At 42.0% G+C, this 21,436-nt stretch overlaps 1 protein-coding gene across 1 annotated transcript in view; it reads left to right on the plus strand.

Moving 5' to 3' along the window:
- LARS2 (leucyl-tRNA synthetase 2, mitochondrial) overlaps positions 1–21,436 on the plus strand; it is a 187,033-nt gene that overhangs the window by 11,505 nt on the left and 154,092 nt on the right. Inside the window, exon 3 of the mRNA XM_004368452.2 lies at positions 3,411–3,539. Within this exon, the coding sequence (XP_004368509.1) occupies positions 3,411–3,539 (129 nt within the window). The remainder of the gene's footprint in view (positions 1–3,410; positions 3,540–21,436) is intronic.

Genomic DNA, 21,436 nt, shown 5'->3' on the forward strand with positions numbered 1-21,436 from the left:
TTGGACCATCGGAGTTCACTATTAATTTAATCTTTACTGAACAAACATACCAAAAGGAGATGCTAGTGAAGAAGCTGTAGTGGAAATTGTTTGGGGCATGATTGATTGTTAAATAAACATAATGTACAAAAAATCAATATAATAAAATCAAGGTGATTATAATAAAAGGAAAAACGATTTTAATGTGAAAACTTTAAAATGAAAAACAAGAAAAAGCTTATATCAAGGATTCTTACCTTTTTTTTAGCTCCCGAAGAACTCTGTAACAGCTGTTTTCCCATACCCCTAAAAATTCCCAAAAGAAAGGCAGTAGGCCAAATCCATAGCAAAAAGGAGGAAGGTTTGAATAGAGTGGACAATTTCTTACTTCACTTTCTGTGCTAACACAATAAGATCTTGCACCTCCTTTGAGGCACTTGTTTACAAGCTGAGTAGATTATTGCTCACTCACCTTCCTGAAGACTGTTATTAAGTCCTGAGTCCCCACCCACCCCAGATCTAATCTCTGGTTACAAATACAGACTTCAGGGCCTCTCTGTCACTCCTGGGGTTTTCTGAAGAGTTATGAATCTGCGATTTCCCATTAAAACCTGTAATCAATGTGCTGCTTCCCATCCTGTTTATATAAAGCAGTCTCAGCTATCATGTCAGCCTTCAAGATGATTTTCTAGTTTGTGTGTGATCTAGATTCCTTATTTATTCCCTTTCTTTTCTTCTTTCAGGCAGCTTTACTTAACCACTCCTTGGAGCCCTGGTGGCACAGTGGTTAAGAACTCAGGCTGCTAACCAAAAGGTCAGCAGTTCGAATCCACTGGCCGGTCCTTGGAAACCCTATGGGGCAGTTCTGCTCTGTCCTATAGGGTCGATATGAGTCAGAATTAACTCCATGGCAATGGGTTTGGTTTTTTTTTTTTTTTGGTTGGTAATTTCTAGAGGATGGTCAACAGAGAAAAGATCCCCCTCTAGTTTATTTTGCTACCGATTAGGGGCTCTTACAGATTTGTTTAATTTTATTGCTGAAGGAAGTTAAATTAATGGCTTAAATAAGATTTGGGGAGAATCTGATTTCTGGTTTCTCCTGCTCCCCTGATTGCAGTTGGCTGTGTGCATTATCAAGGAGCCCTGGTGGTGCAGTGGTTGAGCACTTAGCTGCTAACTGAAAGGTTGGTGGTTCGAACTCACCCAGAGGCGCTGCAGGAGAAAGACCTGGCGATCTGCTCTCGTAAAAGATTACAGCCTAGAAAATCCTATAGGGCAGTTCTCCTCTGTCTTATGGGGTTGCTACGAGTCAGAATCTACTGGACGACACCCAACTAGAAAAACACACGCATTATCGGTCACTCAAATACTTAGCAAAAAATATAGCCCCCCATACACACCCAAAAGAAGGGTGTGAATATTCTGCTTTGAATTTGTTTTCATTGCTTTGGGAGGAGCAAAACCTTAAAGAACTCTAGTAAAGCTCTTGGAAGAGAAGCAAGACAGAAAGAGAAAAACTGAAGATGGCAGGAGTAAATAGTGATAATAGCAGGTGGTCCCTCCCGACCCTCGATGGCCAAACAGGAGGAGTTACCTATTGCTCTTTCTGCAGAGGACCCCCAGGGGAAGATTTAAGACCCTGAGTAGTCCCCAGTCGGGGGAGGGGGAGGCGTGCAAACTGCACACTTAGCTGCTAACTTAAAGTTTGGAGGTTTGAGTCTATGCACAGGTACCTCAGAAGAAGTCCTGGTGATCTACTTCTGAAAAATCAGCCATTGAAAACTGTGTGGAGCCCAATCCTACTCTGACACGCATGAGTTGGAATTGAATCAGAGGCAACTGGTTTAGGGGGAACACACCTATTACCTGGACGGGGTTTGCGATGTTTGCTGAGTAAATGCCTTTCAGTAATAAGTGCTCCACAGAAGCCCATTATCAACTTTTCAGAGCACAAAGGCCAGCAAACATTTGTCTAACAGTTACTAATCCCCTACTGGTGGAGGAGAAAGAGGTGATTAAGACACAGTCCTTGCTCTTGAACAGCTTGTCCACCCATGCGGAATCAAATAAATACCACCTTTTCTTTGGAGCCGTACCCCCTCATGCGCATGAATTGTGACAACAGTCCCCATTTTACCTGTGGCGGAGCTAAGGGGCTGACAGTCAGTGGTCCAGCAGGGACTCCCTGCCCTGTGTTCACCCTTTCGGATACAGGTACAGTTCTTGTGTTTCTCATGACAGAGCTGCTGCTTGGGAAGCTGGAGAGTTAAATAATCCTGGTCTGAGGTTGCCTACATCTCACGCCCGGAAGAAAACAAACTTTTCACGTCATTGTCTCAGATTTTCTTGTTACTTGCCTTTTCTGTTTGTCATGGTTTGAATTATGTCCTCCCAAAAATGTGTGTATCAGTTTGGCTGGGCCATGATTCCCAGAACTGTGGGGTTGGCCTCCATTTTGTGATTGTGATTTTCCATTAAAGAGGATTAGGGTGGGATTGTAACACCACCCTTACCCAGGTCACATCCCTGATCCAATGTAAAGGGAGTTTCCCTGGGATGTGGCCTGCACCACCTTTTATCTCCCAAGAGATAAAAGGAAAGGGAAGCAAGCAGAGAATTGGGGACCTCATACCATCAAGAAAGCAGTGCCGGGAGCAGAGCGCATCCTTTGGACCGGGGTCCCTGCGCAGAGAAGCTCCTAGTCCGGGGGAACACCAAAGAGAAGAAGGCCGACAGAGAGAAAAAGCCTTCCCCTGGAGCAATGCCCTGAATTTGGACTTTTAGCCTCCTTTAACTGTGAGGAAATAAACTTCTCTTTGTTAAAACCATCCACTTGTGGTATTTCTGTTGTAGCAGCACTAGATGACTAAGACACTGTTGAAAGATAAGCTCGTACTACATCAGGGACACTCAGGAGCCACACTGGTGCTTGAGCATCCTGCTCTTACTAAATCCAAGTCTGAATGTAGCTACAGAGAGTTTTAGAAGGGGCTCCATTTTTAATAGAGATGTCACGGCCATGTGATTTAACTCTTGTTTGCTTGAATTATATGGGTATATGTGTTAGAGCTTCATTTGGAAAACACATGTAGTTCTTTTAGACCTAGACAGAAGTGATCTTAAAGAACCATTTTTTTAAAAGAAGAAGAAAAACATTAAAAGAAAGATTAAAAATATGTATGGGTAATTAGTGACTTGAGGTGGTTTGGCATTATTTTGGACATTCTTTTCCCTTAACCAGGACTTCGAATTTTGGTTTTTGACATTTTTGTCCGTTCACTTTATGGGAAAAGTTTGTTTTTTGTTTTTTTTTAAAGGAACCTTTAAAATGTTAAGTTATTGCCTTGAATAAAGTTTCAAAAATATTATGGGTGTGTAGGGTTCTGAGTAAATGCTTAATAAATACTCATTGGCTTGTCATTCTTCCCTAGGAATCAAAGCCCAAGTTTTACGTACTTTCCATGTTTCCGTATCCTTCTGGCAAGCTGCACATGGGCCATGTGCGGGTCTACACCATCAGCGACACCATTGCACGGTTCCAGAAGATGAGAGGAATGCAGGTAAGGACAGGCACCTGCTGGAATGGCCCTATTCTTCCTCGCTCAGGACAATGGGAGCGTAGTCATATGTGTTCAGAAGACAAATGAAGAAAACCGACGTTAGTTAAGATTAGGACAGCTTTGACGATAAACATGAAAGACCCAGGGTTTCCTTTTATGAATCAGAAGACATTATAATAAGGCATTCACATGAATTGGGGGGGCTACCATGTGCTGGGTGTTGTGCTAGGGATGGAGGTGGAGTAGGGGACCAGTGAAAGGTAGATACAAATGTAACACATGATGTCTGTCCAGGAGGAGCTCATAGTCTGCTGGAGGTGAAACACATATAAATAGGTAATCATTGTACACGGCAGTGAATGAATCCAATAATACAAATATGGATCAAGTGATGTGGGTGGGAGGTGGGACCACGAGCTTTTTTTTTCTTTCTGTTCTATGTTTTCTGTATTCTGTAATGAGCATATATTTATTTTGTAAGGGAGAAAAAACAAAAGTTTTATAAGAAAAGTGTATTTGAGGAATAACTTAATTCTGGGGGAGATGGAAAAGTCTTTAGTAAGGAGGGAAATCTGACACAGGTCTTGAAGAGTGTGAAATTTCCCAGGTAAACCTCTCCAAGGCCTAGTCTCCTCTCATCTGTAAAATGGGGATAAAATAGTACTTACCTGTATTAGTCATCTAGTACTGCTATAACAGAAGTACCACAAGTGATGGCTTTAACAAACAGAAGTTTATTTTCTCACAGTTTAGGAGGCTAGAAGTCCAAATTCAGGGTTCCTATTCTAGGGAAAGACTTCCTCCCTCTGTCGGCTCTGGAGGAAGGTCCTTGTCACCAGACTTCCCCTGGTCTAAGAGCTTCTCAGTGCAGGCACCCCAAGTCCCAAGGACACACTCCCCTCCTGGTTCTTCATTCTTGGTGGTAGGAGGTCCCCCTGTCTGCTTGTTTCTCTGCTTTGTATCTCAAAAGAGAGTGACTCAAGGTGCAACCTAATCTTGTAGATTGAGTCCTGCCTCATTAACATAACTGCCTCAAATCCTGCCTCGTTAACACCACAGAGGTAGGATTTATAACACAGAGGAAAATCTCATCAGATAACAAAATGGTGGACAGTCACACGATACTGGGAATCATGGCCTAGCCAAGTTCACACTCATTTTTAGGGGACACAATTCAATCCATAACATTATCCCATTGGCCTGTTGTAAGAATTCAAAGAGGATGACTATGAAGCACTTAGTACATCCCTGGCACATTGTGTGTAGCCAAGAAATATTAGCGATTGCTGGCAGTGGCCTGAAGCCTGCTCACACCAGTACCTGAGAGCTGGCTACATGCATCTTTGCCCAAACTTTGTATTCATTAGCCAAGTTAATAGCTTGAAATCCACCACAGTGAGAGTATTTACACCATGGAAATCAGCAAATGCTACAAATCAGGGCTTCCACCCCCCCTACCCCCACCCCACCTCGATTTTCCTCCAGAGAGCCAGTTGTTAAACATGTACCAGCACCCGAGTAGCTACTGCTATCCTTAACCTGTCAGGGCCTGTACAGATGATACCTGCTGCCTCCCAGTTCTTTGTAAAGATTTTCTTTTAGAAAGGCAAGTGCATCAGTTGCCACAATTGGTTTGAAAATTTAAGGTGAGCTTACATTGGCAGCAAGAAATATTCCTAAAAAGGAAGACAAGCTGTCAACATCTCTTTGGCACTTGAAGAGTTAATAACTTTATATTACCAAATTCAGAGACTTAACATTCCACTTTGAGATGGCCAAAGGTATTTGTCTCCCTGGTTTATGGCAGATGTTATTTTTCCCAGACATTGCTTTCCATCATCACTACTATGTTTATTAGAAAGAGGCCGTGCAGAATGAATTGGCTGTTTGCCTGAAGTACAGTTCTTTATCTAATTGTGATTCTTCACCTAGATTTGTCTGTTTTTTACTGATGTCTGCTTATTTCAGAAAATTAGTGGATGCAGACAAATCGCTGAAGGTTAAGCTAATACAGCAAAATTGTGCATTTATAGTAGAGTTCAGGGGAGACTGTTGTTAGCAGATGGGTGTTTGTAGGGGTGTGGGTAGGATTCTTTTCTTTTTTTATTGTTGTAGTTTAAATGAAGTTTACATTTCAAGTTAGTCTCCCATACAAAAATTTATACATACATTGTTATGTGACCCCAGTTGCTCTCTCCACACTGTGACAGCACACTCCTCCTTTCCACGCCTGATGCCCCATGTCCATTCAACCAGCTCCTGACCCTCTCTGCTTTCCCATCTCTCCTCCGGACAGAAGCTGCCTATTCAGTCTCTTGTATCTACTTGAGCCAGGAGGCACACTCCTCACAAATATCACTTTATGTTCCACAGTCCAGTCCGATCCCTGTCTGGAGAGTTGGCCTCGGAAATTGTTTTAGTTCTGGGCTGGTAGAGAATCCGGGGGCCATGCTTTCCGGGGTTCCACCAGTCTCAGTCAGGCCATTAAGTCTATGGGTAGGGTTCTAATGCTCTTAGATGGGATGAGATGTTACAGAGGAAGCTCAAGGCAGAGCCCCAGGCCCAGAGGTACTGAGGTCCATCTAGTTAGCTCAGGCCCAATAGACAAGATGGAGTTCCCCTACTGTAACTAAATCCGAGGTCAGGGCTGGATCCTGAAATTGGGCAACCTGGGTTTGAACCTTATTCTACCATTTTCTAGCTGAGTGACCCTGTTCAAGTCATTTAACGTCTCTGAATCCCACTTTCCTCATCTTTAAAAGAAGGATAACAATAATTCCTCCCTCACAGGGTTGTTGTCAGGGTTGAACAAGATATTGCATGTGTCTGGAACATCATAATAATTCCTTAATAAGTGATAGCTGTAATTATTATTTATACTCATCTGATTTACTCTGAGCTGCCCAGGAAAACCATTCCCCACCAATTAACAAGTGAATCCTTGCTCTCCTCTGCCAGGAGCATGCTGCATAGAGATACCGTCTGAGAAGCAGCTGGATGGCAAATCATTGCCTACGATTTATATTATCTATCCTGTGACTTGATTTGTGCCTTAGGTGTGAAACCACTATTTGTTACTTGGTTTACAGTATCTTAGTCTGTGTGATTAGCTGGCATCTAGACTAGGGTTCTCTTCCTTCCTCAATTTCAGTCGATCTGTTTAAGATAATAAGCTATTTTTTTTTGAGTTGTTCTCTAGGTTCTTCCAAAATTAATTTTTTGTTGATTTTCATAGTCCATATTTAAGTCAGAGCATCCCAAATATAACTAGCAAATTTGGTGAAAACCTGTCCTGCCATTTTTAAGTGTTGTGGCAAAAGAGAAACAGAAATCTCAGTTTGTCAACAACGTGAAAGCCTCTTGGGCTCCCCATCATTTTAAACTCTTTCCTTCCCAAGATTAGGACTAGTTCCAGAGATGGAGCAGGACTGGACTCAGGTCAAGTTCAATGATCCTCACTCTAAGGAGGGAAGGGACATCTAATTGGACTGTCAAACAGGGTCTGACATGGGTATTGATGAATTCAGTCAATCAATAGTCATTGAGCTCCAGCTTTATTCTAAACACTGATCTTTCTACTATATTACAGATGTTGGAGCCTTAGGTTAAAAATCAGGCAGTGGGCCTAAGAAAAACTCTGTAAGCTTTGCCTTTTTTCTATAACTTGTTATTTGTTGGTTTGTTTGCTTTGCTCTTGAATAGAGATATGTTGGAGTTATTCTAAGGCACACTAAGAACAGCCTGGTGAGAAGTAAAAAATGAAGTGACCCATGCACAGAGCAGGCTCTCTTCAGGGTCACCAGTGACCTCCATGGACCTCTATCCTTATCTTTATCCACCTCAACAACGTGCCATACAGTGGACCACTTCTCCTTGAAACACTTTGCTCTCTTGGCATGATATCCCACTCCTCGGGTTTTTCTCCTGTGTCTTGGCGTTGCTCACAATTTACACCACAAGCTTCTCCTATTCTACTCCATCTTTGCACGCCCTTTATCAGATTGAGGAAGTTCCCTTTTATTCCTAATTTGCTGAGAATTTTTATCATGAATGGGTGTTGATTTTTCCAATGCTTTTTCTGCCTCTGTTGGGATGCTATATGATTTTTATCCTTTACTCTTTTAATGTGGTGAATTATGTTGATTGATTTTTGTATGTTAAACCAACCATGGATTCTTGGGATAAATTCTGCTTTGTCGTGATATATTAATCTCTTTATATATTGCTGTATTCGATATACAGATAACTATGTGCATGAGGGATATTGATCTGTAATATTCTTTTCTTGTAATATCCTGGTCTGGTTTTGGTATCAGGGTTATGCTAGCTTCATTAAAACAAGCTAGGAAGTATTCCCTCCTTCCTATTTTTTGAAGGCATTGTAAATACTGGTATTATTTCTTCCTTAAATGTTTGATAGCATTCACCAGTGAAGCCATCTGGGCCTAGAGTTTTCTTTGTGGGAAGTTTTAAAATTATGAATGCTATTTCTTTAATGGATATAGAGCTATTCAGATCTTCTATTTCTTTCTGTCAGTTTTAGTAAGTCGTGTTTTTAAGGAATTTGTCCACCTTACCTCAGATTCTGTTCTGGGCTTCCTTCTCATTTTTCTCTGCCCACTTTCCTTAGTTAATCTAATCTGTCCCTGTTAGTTTATACATGATCCTTTAAAAATTGTGACCATTTCCAACATAGAAGTACATGGACATTATTACAAACACCCAGACCTACCATCCTGATATAATAAATATTAACGTTTAATCTTATTAGCCTCAGCTCTTTTTTTTTTTTTTAAATAACGTGTTATAGATACAGCTGTGCCCCTCCACAGTCTGATTCTGATCCCTCAATTCAAAGTAACCACTATCCTGAAGTTGTCTTCATGCTTTTACTTTATATATTATTTAAGGGTATATATATATATATATATATATATGTACATATATATATATACACACATACTTGTAAATAGTATTGTGTTTTTAATTATGCATGAACGATATTAATATTCTTTATTTTTTTTGTTGGGAAAATTGTGTGTAATCTTTTTTTTCCCTTTTATTTATTTATTCATTATTGTACTTTAGATGAATGAAGGTTTTCAAAACAAACTAGCTTCTCATTAAACAGTTAGTACAGATATTGTTTTATGACATTGGTTAACAACCTCATGACATGTCAGTACTCTCCCTTCTCGACCTTGGGGTACCCTATTATCAGCTTTTATGTCCCCTCCTACCTTCTAGTCCTTGCCCCTGGGCTGGTGTGCCCCTCTGTAAATTTTTTTACTCAGTATTTTGTTTCAAGATTTATCCAGGCTTACATCTATAGTTAGTTCATCCATTGTAAGGACTACCTATGACAATATTTAATTATCCTTTTTCTCACTGATGGAGTTTTAGATTGTTTCCAAATTTTTGCTCCAACGAATTTCTTGTACTTGACTTCTTATTCCCCTGTGTGAGAAGTGACACTTCTGGGTCATGGAGTGTGCAGAACCTCAGCATTACTACATCTTGCCAGATTGCTTTCCAAAGTTGGTATCGATTTATACTCCCACCAGCAGAGAATGACAATTCTTGCTTCTGTATACCGTTACACTTAGTAATGTTAGACTTTTTAATTTTTTGCTAATTTCATATATAGGAAATAGCGTCTGATTATGTTTTTAATTTACATCTTCCTGATTACTATCCTAAAAAACCAATCTGTTGCCGTCAAGTGAATTCTGACTCATGGCGACCCTACAGAACAGAGTAGAACCGCCCCACAGGGTTTCCCAGGAGCAGCTGGTGAATTCGAACTGCCAACCTTTTGGTTAGCAGCACAGCTCTTAGCCACTGTGTCACCAGAGCTCCAATTACTATCCTAGTACTAGGATTACTATCCTAGTGGGGCTGAAATATTGTCATTTGATTATTGTCTATTTAAGCTTTCTCTTCTCTGATTGGCTTGCTCACATTATTTGCCAGGCTCTCCTCTTGGGTTATTTGTCTTTTTCGTATTGCTCTATAGGAGTTCTTTGTATAGTCTGGATTATTGATTCTTCATTGGGTAAATGCAATGCAAATGTCTTCTCCCAGTCTGTGGTTTGTCTTTGCTTTTTGCAAGACAGGCCAGAGCACAGATTGTAGTTTGGGTCTGAGAATGGGAGAGAATGACAACTCGGAAAGGTTGCTTTTACTTTGGTGTTCTCTTCTAGCAGCATATAAGCTGTGCAAAGGAGAGAAATGAGACAAGAATGCAAGTGGGTTGTTAGGGCTCCTCCTGCCCTCTTGTAGCTCGTGGAGATGTGCCTGAAAGCCATGGTCATCACAGCTCCCTTGGGGAAAGATGAACCTCCCCTCCCTGACCCCCAGGGTGAGGAGCACAGGACTGTGGCTCAGAGCTTGTTATAGCCCCAGCTGTGGTGGCATTCAGGAACCTTGTCATGCTTCATTAAAAGGTAGCGATTCTCTCCCTTGGGCAACCATGTAACCTGGGCCCAGGTTTCAGGTCCTGACAGTCTTACTGTGCCAGCAATGGGGCAGTCTTTCCTTATCTGTGCCCCCATGTGACTTTCCCTGCTTACATCCTCCAGAGCTAATCTCTACCCGTTGCTGTCGAGTCAATACCGACTCATAGTGACCCTGTAGGACAGCGCAGAACTGCCCTATAGGGTTTCTAAAAGATGTGGAAGCAGACTCCCACATCTTTTTCCTGAGGAGCAGCTGGGGGGTTAGAACTACTGACATTTTGGTTAGCAGCTAAGCGCTTAACCACGACCAGGATTCCTTTGAGCTGATCTCTGATACCCTTAAATTTTAACCTACATGTTAACCGTGAATATTTTTAACAGAGTTTAATGTTATTCACTATTTTAGTTTTCTTCATGCTGATTATTCTGTTGACCTGTTTCCCATGCCGCCTAAGTCCAGATCCTTGACTAGGTGCAAGTTCGTCTCACCAGTACAGTATCCTAATTCTCACCTCTGTGCATTTTACCCGCGTAGCTCCTTCTTGGAGTGCCTCTCACTGTCCTCTACAAGTCCTTGTTATTCTTCAAGACCCATTTAAATTCTTACTTCCGCCATAAACCCATCTCTAATTTTCCAGCCCGCATTTATTGAGAAGTAATTTGGCATTTGTAGTCAGAACCACAAACTAACTTTAGGTAAAGCCATGTCTTCCATGGTAGTTCAGTGATAGGATTCTCACCTTCCATGTGGGAGACCCAGGTTGGATTCTTGGCCAGTGCACCTCATATGCAGCTACCACCTGTCTGTCAATGGAAGCTTTTGTATTGTTGTGATGCTGAACAGGTTTCAGCAGAGCTTCCATACTAAGACGGTCTAGGAAGAAAGGCCTAGTAATCTACTTCTGAAAATCAGCCAATGAAAACCCTATGTATCACAACAGACTGATCTGCAACCCATCATGGGGAGGGTGCAGGACGGGGCAGCATTTTCCTCTGTTGTACACAGGGTCACCATGAGTTGGGAGCCAACTTGATAGCCGCCAGCAATAACAACATGTGTTCACCACAGGTTTTTACCTGTCTAATAATATATTACAAGCTTCTCAAGGGCAGGGAAGGTCTCTCCCAACTTCTTTTGTGCTAGCAATGTCAAGTGTTTAATGGTCAAATGTAACCAAGGTTTTTGAGCATCTACAACTTATAAGGCCCTTTGGTCCCAAGGAGTTTGCAGTCTGGTAAGCCTCAACTATTTGTGAGTTGATTGATTCAATGGGTGTTTTTAAAAACATCCCACTCCTTTGTTTAGGTTTGCACTAAGTGTTCCTTGAAAATAGTAGTAGCCCAGCACAGTATTTCTCAAACTTGAGAACTCACAAATCCCTTGGCTCAAGTTTGGTAAATATGAATTAAAAGTTAAGCTTTGTCACTTAAGGTAATCACTTGACATTTACATGATTATAAACAAAAGGCAACCTCAGACACCCAATTCATTCTTGGTGGCAAGATTTCCCAGTCAGAAAAACTAGGTTACATGCTGCAGTTATGAACAATCCCAAAATCTGAGTGGTTTAAGACAACCAAAGTTTATTTCTTGCTTGTGCTACGTACATGTCCAACGTAGGTCAGCAGGAGGACCCTGTTCAAGGTAGAGACCTGGCTGACAGCAGCTCTTACCTCTGTGAATGTTTTCCCAGTCTCTGTGGCTGGCGGTGGGAGCACAGTGAACCACACTGGCTCTTAAATCTTCCACCTTGGCACCTGTCACTTCCGCTCACTTGGCCACCTCTAACCTCAAAGAGGATCCAAATGTTTGTGAGCAGCTCCAGTGACTCCCACGTAAGGTGATCCAGATGGCCCACAGTACTCTTATCTTGAGTTTCTTTCTAAAGATTTCATATTGATATGAAAATTTAAATTTAAATTTAAACACCGTAGAGGAGAACCAGCAGACCCCTAAATTTGAGCCCATGGAGTTTGAGAAGAACTGCCCAGAATATAAACTTGTCACTATCAAGTTGGACATCCAACCACTTAAGCTCCGTAAGCCTCTGTGTGTGGCAGTGGTTCTTAAACATTAGGGTAGGTAATGGCCCCCTGAGGAGCCTACCAAAAAGGCAGATTAGGATTCTGTAGGTCTGGTGTGGGGCCCAGGAATCTGCATTTTAAATAAGTATTTCAGGTAATTCTGATGTAAGTGGTCTAGGTTTGGCACTTAGAAAAATACCATGAATGGGATGGGGTGTGCCACAGAGCCGAAGAGATGTGGTTCTCTAGGTTGAAAAACAGGCCGTACTGGAGTGAGAAGAAAGCTAATGGACACAAACAGCTGACCAGACCATGGGTGTGCACCTACATTAGATGTGGACTTTATACGCGGAGAGACAGGTGATTTGGGAGTGAAGTATGAATTGGGAATCAGGGTCTGTAGTCAACAGCAATGACGATACCTGCCCCACCTGCCTCACAGATTTATTGAGAGGTTGCTATGAGATGATGAATGAGAAAACTCTTTAAAAACTATAACGCAGTTTTCAAGTGTAGCCTGATTAATAGTAACAATAATAAGGTAGTCCTGAGGTTTGAATGCTTAAGCAGGGGCCATTTAAAGCCAGAGAGAAATGATTCTCTTTCAGTAATCTGAAAAGTCTGTCCTGCCAATCGGTTTCTTCTTAAACTCATAGAATGTCTGATGACATATTTAAAGCTTAGGACCATATGGTGATTTTGTTGTGTTTTCATATGTTGTGTGCACAGATGGTGGGAAAATAAAATTACCTGCCTCCCACTTAGGCTGGCTCCCCAGCACCTTCTGGTCCAGAATTGGATGATTAAAACATCAAGGTGCCAAGTCCCCCTCACAGAGCTGGGCTTGGACTAATGTGTCTCAGGCACAAAGCCACTAGGCACTGTCCAAGTAGAGGGTTCTGCTCGGGCCTTTTTGCCATTTATTACAGCTGCATTGTCGTAATGTAGTTATGCACACGTATCAGGAAGCTAGGAGAGTTCTTAGCAAGTGAATGATAATACATGTTTCGTCAGTCTCCAGTTTGCCAGTCAGTCAACAAGTGTTTATTAAGTGCCCAGAGAGTACGTAGCGTGGCATTTGGTTTTCAAATTTTCCGATCTCTGTAGCATCTGAAAGTAGATAGTGGGTTTCCAGGGCTGGTGCTTGCGGATGAAATTTGAAGGGGAGAATGAATTGCTGGTTTAGTGCCTTGATTGGAAATTGGCTGATTTACCTGCCTGCCAGGTTACCTCCACATTCCCGGAGGAGGGCTTCTGCTGTGGGCCCAGGGACTGTCGTTGGATTTTTTACTCTGAAGTAGTCACTTGATTTTGCTCTCCAGTCTGTAATAGTGGTGGGCTATTAAACTTGCTAAACAAAATTAATTGTTCTGTTTCTCATTTCTTGGAAATAAACAGTATTGAATCTACTCCAAAGAAACCATGACACTCTGAAAATAGCAGTTTTCTGAGAAGCAGTAACCATGGCTGCTCTCAATTAGAAGCCGAATTGATTTCAAACAGAAAGTTTTGTTTTCTGATGAAAGAGACAGAAAGCTGGTCATTCCTAGGGAACTGGTTGGCTCTTTCGGAGTAACAGTTGTGCTGCTTTTCTCTCCATGGGGGGAAGTAGGTGACCAGCTGTGGCAGCTTCCTTGCCTCTACCTCCAAACTCTTCTGAACTCTAGTTGGTCTTACTTCCTGTGTTAGAGGAAGAACTATCCCTTTGCCTGCTCTTTTTTCTTCTTCTTAAAAACATGTATTTTTAAATTGTATGCTTAGAATTCCAATATATTTTTCCTTAAAAAAAAAAAAAAAACCTTGATAAGGCTATAGTCCCTTTTCACCCCTTCTGTCCCCCACTAGGCCCCTCTTGACAGTAACCTCTGGCTTTTCCTGTGTATATCCCTCCAGAGCCTTGTCTATGCATTGGCATATGTAACGGTCTGCTCCTGTATCCCTTTCTCTTAGTCTGCTTGCCATCCATCCTGCCTGCCAACCATGAGACACCCACGGCTCAGTTTGGAGGGGACAGGAGGCCCTGCCAGGGTGGGCCATGGCCACATGACTGTGTCCACACCAGAGTCTGGCCTAGCCCCAGCTCCCAGACATCACCTTCTGGCAAGCTCTGGTCTCAGACTGCCGGGGCTTCTCTGCTTCCTGTGTTTGCCCCCATCAGTAACTCCTGGTCTTTGATCTTCATAGCTGGCCCTGCCCTTTCCTAACTCCCTTTGATATCATAAATCATGGTAAGTTTTGCAATCCTGCTAGTGTTCTGTGTTGGTCCTTGGCCAGTTTGCTGTCAGATCCATCCACCGCTTTGCTTTGTGTGACAGAAGGGCTGACCCTTGGAGGCCATGTGGTCTGGTCTTAGCTGGCCTCCAGCCGGTTTTGGATAATAGGAAATCCTGGCTAGATTGGAGGGCAGGAGGAAGGGAGAAGCCAGGGAATTTCTTTCTCTTTCTCTCTGCCTTGGTTACTGTCTCCTCCACTAATCCAGTTCCACCAGGGCAGACCAACCTGTTTCAGCTCTGCGGGGGGTCTTAGCCTTTGGGCTTTGTTAACTTTGCTTCCTTGCTGTGTCTCTTCCATCTCAAGGTGGTGGTGGCTTCTTGTTGATGTGAATATCAGGGTTGTTTCACTATCCTCTTGGCTTTTCACCCAATTTAAATACTTAGAATATTTATTTAAAGGAACAGCTGGAAATGATGGGTTTTTTAGGCTTTGGAAGTTTATTTCATGGATTTCCAAGTTATAGCTCCTAGGACTTTTTCTTAATTTCTTCTCTGAATATTTTTACATTTGTTATATTAAAATGATCATTAGTAGTCTTCTGCCATCTTCTGTGATGTCACATTTCCATCTTTCCAGTTGGTAGGATGTATATTTCAATACATCATATTTTTTGATAGATGTAAAAATATATCAAGTACATGGAAAAAATGTTCTGAAGCTTACAGAAGGCACTCATATCCAAGAAGAGGTTAAGAACTGAGAGGTCTCAGGTCTGCCCCAGCGTATAAATCTAGATACTGATTTTTTTATTTTTGAGGTTAAATTGTCTAGTTGGCAGATGTGAACTGTAGGTACAGTTAACTCTGGAACTATTTGGAAGGAGTAAACCAAGTTATGAGGATAGAAAGAAAGAAATAGGAGTTTTAGAACCAAAAAGGAGAGTTTAGAGTTCTGATAAATGGTTTGGGCTATCTTGGCCATGGAGAAATCAAGGGCAAGGAACTGGATATCATCTACCTCAAATGGAGGTATTTGATCTGAATGACTTATAAGAAACCAGGACGTGAACGAGGTTGGCAAAGGAAGCACCTGATGTAGTGTGGTCTCTCATAAAGAGACCAGAAAGACATGACCAGAAAATAGAATCTGCTGCCTGGGGGAAGGAGACTAGCTTTGGTATTTTGTAATCTTGTTGCAGGTCTTCACTCTCAATTATTTTATAGCACAAGTGTGAGATCTGCACTTGGTCACTGGAGCTCTGAGAAACACAGGGTATAGAAATGATGGAACCCTTTCCCATTTCCTAGACACTTGGCTCTCGGGGACATATATTCCCATGGTCTGACCCATGGTGGAAAGAACTACTGTGACTTTAAGATGCAGAAAGACCTTCCCACAATCTGTATTCTTTTATTCTTTCTAGGGCAGACATTTGGTTTTTGTTAATTTTTGGTAAGAATATTAAATATTATGAAACTTTAAATTTTTTATAACTTTATTTTCATAGCTTGGGTAACGTAAGCTAAAAATATCTTTTTTATTTTATTTTCACCTGAAAACAAAAATAGAAATATGTAAGTATATTTCATAAACCCAAACTTTTTTTTTTTTCCTAATGAGAGTCTCTGTATTGACTTTCTTAAACAATGTAGACAGTACCAAACAGAATGGTAATAGGCAGAAACATTGAACTGGTGCCATTTTGGCAGTTCCAGCAAAAAAACCAAGTGGTAATTAAGTTTTCCCCATCCTCACTGAACAGTTACACAACAGTTACATCATTCTGCCAATGAAGCAGCCCTAGGAGAATTTGAAGCACAGCTGGAAGCTAAACTCAGGTATTATCCATGGAAGTATTGCAGAACTCTAGTAATCCAGCACATATCCCCAGAATTGGATTTTTTTTTTTTTTTTTAGCTCTTAAAAATTAAAAAGAGAAAGAACTGTGAAGCTTTATAGTTCATATATGGAAATGTTTGTCACCTGTGGATCCAATAACACTCAAGAGAAAGCTATTATCAAGGGTGTTTGTTTTAGTAGTTAGAATTCTTGGCTGCTAGGGACAGAAACCCTGCACAGACCACCTTCAGCAAAAAGGGAGGGTTGGTTCATTTTTAAAGATCCCGGTGTAATTTACAGAATAAAAGGAAATGTTTTAGGAACCCGGCAAACTCGGGATTGGGACCAGGTCCTTGAAGGACATCGATATCCATTCCCTGTCTCTCTCCATCTTCTACTTCTGCTTCTCTTCACACGCTAGCTTTATTTTCTCAGACATCTCCACAGGGTGGGAGGCAGGGCCACCTGGAGCCCTGGACTCATATCCTCATGACTCCAGACCAAGGAGGGAAGAGAGTCCCCAGCCCCTGCGTTAAGCTCCAGACAAGCCTGGAGCAGGGCTCTGATGGTCCAGCCTTGGGCACATGCCTCCCCTTGGAGCCAAGGGGATGGGTTCTGAGATTAGCAGTCTCCACCAGGACTATATGAAGTTGGAGGAGGAGCGGTTCTCCAGAAGAAGGGGAGGATGAAGCACTTTGGGTCTGCCACACTTAACAAGATGAAGAGAGACCTCTAGTCAAAAAGATCCTTTGGATTGAGACTTATCTAGGCAACTTCCTAAAACTGCACAGAAAAGATCTACTCAGGGAATATATGTATAAAGATAGTAGAATTTCTCCTCTCTCTTTTATTTTATTGTGGTGAAAACGCGCTCACCGAACCATCTGCCAACCAACCCAACAACTTCCACGTTTACAAACTCAATGACAGTGATTACATTTTTCATGTTGTGTCACCTTAACGCTATCCTCATCCAAAACATCCCGCCACCATTAACATAAACTCAGTGCCCTCAAACAAAAACTCTGCTTTTCCTCCTCCCTTCCACCCCTGGTAACCGTTAATTATCTTTGGTTTCTATACATTTGTTTATTTCATATAAGTGAGATCATACAGTATTTGCCCTTTTGCGACTGACTTGGTTTCGCTCAGCATAATGTTTTCAAGGTTCATGCATGTTGTGGCCTGTATCAGGACTTCATTTCTCTTTACTACTGCATAACATTTCATTGTGTGTATATACCATACTTTACTTATCCATTCATCTGTTGATGAACGTTTCAATTGTTTCCACCTTTTGGCTGTTGTGAAAAGTGCTGCAGTGAACATGCGTGTACAGGTTTCTGTGTATGTTCCTGCCTTCACTTCTCCGGATATATACCTAGGATTGGTACTGCTGAGTCATAAGCTAATTGTGTGTTCAACTTTTTGATGAACTGCCAAACTGTTTTCCATAGTGGCTGTACAATTTTACATTCCCATTACCAGTGGATAAAGTTTCCAGTTTCTCCATAACCTCGCCAACACTTACTGTTTTCCTTTTTTTTTTTTTGACCATTGCCATTCTAATGGGGGCGAGGTGATACCTCATTCTGGTTTAGAATTTTTTAAAAAGACATACACACACATATACCTATGTATTTGTACAGATGTCCATGATATAATGTTATATGAAAAAAAAGGCAGGTCATAAAGTATGTATAGTAGGTTCTATTTCCATAAAAACAAACAAGGTTCCTATATAAGTGTATGTATGCTTGTATATATACGTTTGAGTGAGGAGAAAGGTACGGAAGAATACACAGGCTGATGCTATTGGTTACATCAGGAGTTGAGATTGGGGAGAGGATCAGCTTTGCCTTTATATATCTTTGTATTGGGTCATTTCACTTCTTAAAATAAGCTTGTATTACTTTTATAAATTGAAAAACATCAAATAAAAAAAATAAGAGAAGCCCATTCAGATTGCCCTCAGGAACAGGTATGGATGCAGGAACTGAAGTTAGGTAGCTTGGGAGTCGTCTCAGGCTGGAAATCCAGAGTTACCCAGACTTCCCAGGTCCCCAGGACGGGGGAATGTAGGACAGGACCTGGCAAACCAGCCTTGCCTGGAGCAACGCAAACTGAAGAGACCCACAGCACTGCTGGTTCACCAAGCCGACATCCCTCCCAGAAAGCAGACCTGAGTGAGTCAGATCCACCATCCCAATATGGCGAAATCCCACTGGGCAGTGTCCTTGCCTAGGGAAGTCTGAGGTAGGCCCCTTCTTGCCCAGCATGCAGATGGTTGCCTTTTGCTCATGCACTGCGCCCATCCCGATCAACTGTGGTGAGAATGGCTAGGCTGCTTCCAGTCAAAGCATCTGATGTGAGCCACTAATTATTCAGGAAAGAAGACCTCCCGGAAAGAAGACGTTCTGGGGCCTTTTTATTGAAAAGGGGGCGACATACTAGCTGGCCCTCTGAGCCTCCGCGGTCTATTCCGTTTGGGTGAGAACTTCTACTGCCTGGCACCAACTTTCTACAGAGGCTTGTCATAAGTAGCCCACCCTTGGGACTGTGCACGGATGAGGGTATGTGTGAGGTCATGGTATCCTCCCATTAGTTGTCAGGTAGCTGCCATATTAAATGTTGCCAAAGAGACATGGGGTGAAATTTTGGCAAGGGCACCAGGGATGTGCGATTTTGTGAGCTAATAAAAATCAGGAAGGCATATGACAGCAGCAGCTGCAACAGCAAGCACTGCCGTTTATTGAGCGCCTGTACTCTGCTGGGAGTCCCTTGGTGGTGCAAATGATTGCACACTCAGCTGCTAACAGATGCGTCAGAAGAAAGGCATAGCAGTCTCTTTCCAAAAAATCAGCCATCGTAAACCGTGTGGAGCACAGTTCTACTCTGATGCACATAGGGTCGCCATGAGTCAGAGTCGACTTGACAGCACCTGTTTTTTTGTTTACTCCCGGGCACCGTGCTAGGTGCGCTGCAGACATGCTGGCATGTACAGTGAAACCTGTGAGAGCTGGAACTCGATGGGACTGCCTTGTTTTTCCGGGTCTTGCAAGTTTTCCGCCCTTGACAGGGTACAGTCACTACTTTTTTGTCGCTTTCTATTTAGTGGAAAATATTTGAGTTTTCCTTCTCTGACAGATTTCTGCCTTACACAGGTGCTGGCTTTTGCAGGTTTTACTGGACTACTCAACAGTTCGAGGCAGCTACTTGCAGTTAGGATTTACAGATGAGGCTCAGAGTAAGCAATGTTCCTAAGGTTCCGCTGTTGGTAAATGGTAGGTTTGGGTTTAGGACCTTTGCCCTAAAACCACACAGCCTCCTGAAGAGCAGCCCTTATTAACATTTCCCACTCACCAGCCAAAGGAATTAGAGTGGCTCTGATTTTTGATGGTTAGTCTTAGTTCTTTAGATGGAATTATTTCTGGAGGGAATGGAACAATCTGTCAGATTTCTGAAATCCAATTCAAAAAGTAATGTGCATATGGAAGTATGACTTTAATGCAAGTGGCTCCAGCCACCAGGAGGAGCATGCCTGTTCTCTTACCGGTTCTCTTACCTGCTGAGACAGGGACCAGGGCAAGGACAGATTTAGGAACTGGGATTAGAAGATGAGTCCAGTTTGAGACACTTTGAACTGTGGGTGCTTATGGGAGTCCCTGGGTGGTGCAAACGGTTGAGTGCTCAGCTACTAGCTGAAAGGTTGGTGGTTTGAACCCACCCAGAGGCACCTTGGAAGAAAGGCCTGGCCAAAAGGTCACAGCCATTGAAAACCCTATGGGGTACAGTTCTACTCTGAAACACATGGGGCTGCCATGAGCTGGAATTGATTTGATGGCAATGGGTTTGATTTGGTTTTTATGAGACGTTGAGGCAGAGATGGCCAGTGGTCAGTGGGTAATAACTGTGTGCACCTCAGGAGAGACTCTGGGCTAGACATAAAGATGGAAGAAACTCTCTAGATGCTTGCATGCAACACGTGTGCAATTTGGTACAGCCTTTTAGGGATGCCATTTGGTTTACGTATTAAGAGTCTTAAAAATGTTCATACCCTTATACCCTCTAATTCCATTCTGGTAATTTGTCTGAAGGAAATGTCAGATGTATGCACAATGTTTTATACCCAAGAATGTTCATCATCTTAGGTATAACGGTGTAAAGTGGAAATAATTTTCAGGAAAGCAGTTCAGTACAACAGGCACTATCCATTCAAAGCTACCATTCAAAGGATGCATTGGGATAATGTATAGTGAAAAAATTAGGAGATAAAAATGCGTATCTATTAATATGATCCCAATCTTTAAAAAAATTGGATGTAAATCTACCAATATCATTTGGTTATATATGGCTGTGTGGTAGAATTACAGGTGAGTTTTATTTTCTTCTGAATGTTTTTCTCTATTTACCAAATTATCTACAGTGAATATGCATCACTTATATAACCAGAGGAAAAAAATGTTTATGAAAGAAAACAAGACCTATTTCTTTAGGTAAAAATGTCCCATTCTGATACACATAGGTGGTGAGGTGGTACCACCAGCAAGTACCTCTGCATGTTCATCATTGTTTCAAGGAAATGTATTTGAACATAAGCTCAGCTTCTCTGGATGATTGAAAACAGACAGCTTGTCACAGTTGACACACCAGTAGCTTGACGGAAAGTATGAGGTTTGACTGGAATGGACTGTGTTCTAAATACTGGAACCTGACTGGGCAGTCCTTACCTCACAGACGAGCTTCAGAATCTGACTGGGAGAGAAGCTGCGTCTGTGGGCTTTGTGGCTGAAATCAGCATCAGAGAATGATAGGGACGATTTTTCCTGACAGTGGGCAGAGCATGGCTTTCTGAGGCTGTCCCCTGTTGCCACAGCAGATGTTTCAAATCATTGTTCCTATTCACAGCATGTAAGTTAGGTTGAGAGAATTGAGCTCTGACTGTCATCCATTTGAAGCAGAAATGTCTTATGGGCCTATCCTTGTTTAAGGAAATTGCTTCTGGTGTAACCTAGCTTGGCCGCTCACTCCCACTGGACTCGTTTCTTAAACTGTGAAATAAGGGGGTGGAGGAGATATCTCAAAAGCCTCTCTGAGCTTTAAGATCTTGTGATTCCCTGTTCTTTGAAGAATGGAGATGTCTTTTAGGAAGGGATTAGAAAGTAGTGCTCATTGATAATAATAATGGCTAATGTATTTGTTAATAATAATAATGGCTAACGTATTTGTTCATAATAATAATAATAATGGCTAACACAATATACAACATTTCACCGTGTGGCAGGCATTGCTCTAAGCTCCTTTCTTATATGACTCGTTTAATCTTCACAACAATCTGATGAAGTAGCTACTATTATTACC

The sequence above is a fragment of the Trichechus manatus genome, unplaced genomic scaffold (assembly GCF_000243295.1).
Source record: "Trichechus manatus latirostris isolate Lorelei unplaced genomic scaffold, TriManLat1.0 scaffold00001, whole genome shotgun sequence".
NCBI classification, from domain to species: Eukaryota; Metazoa; Chordata; class Mammalia; order Sirenia; family Trichechidae; genus Trichechus; species Trichechus manatus.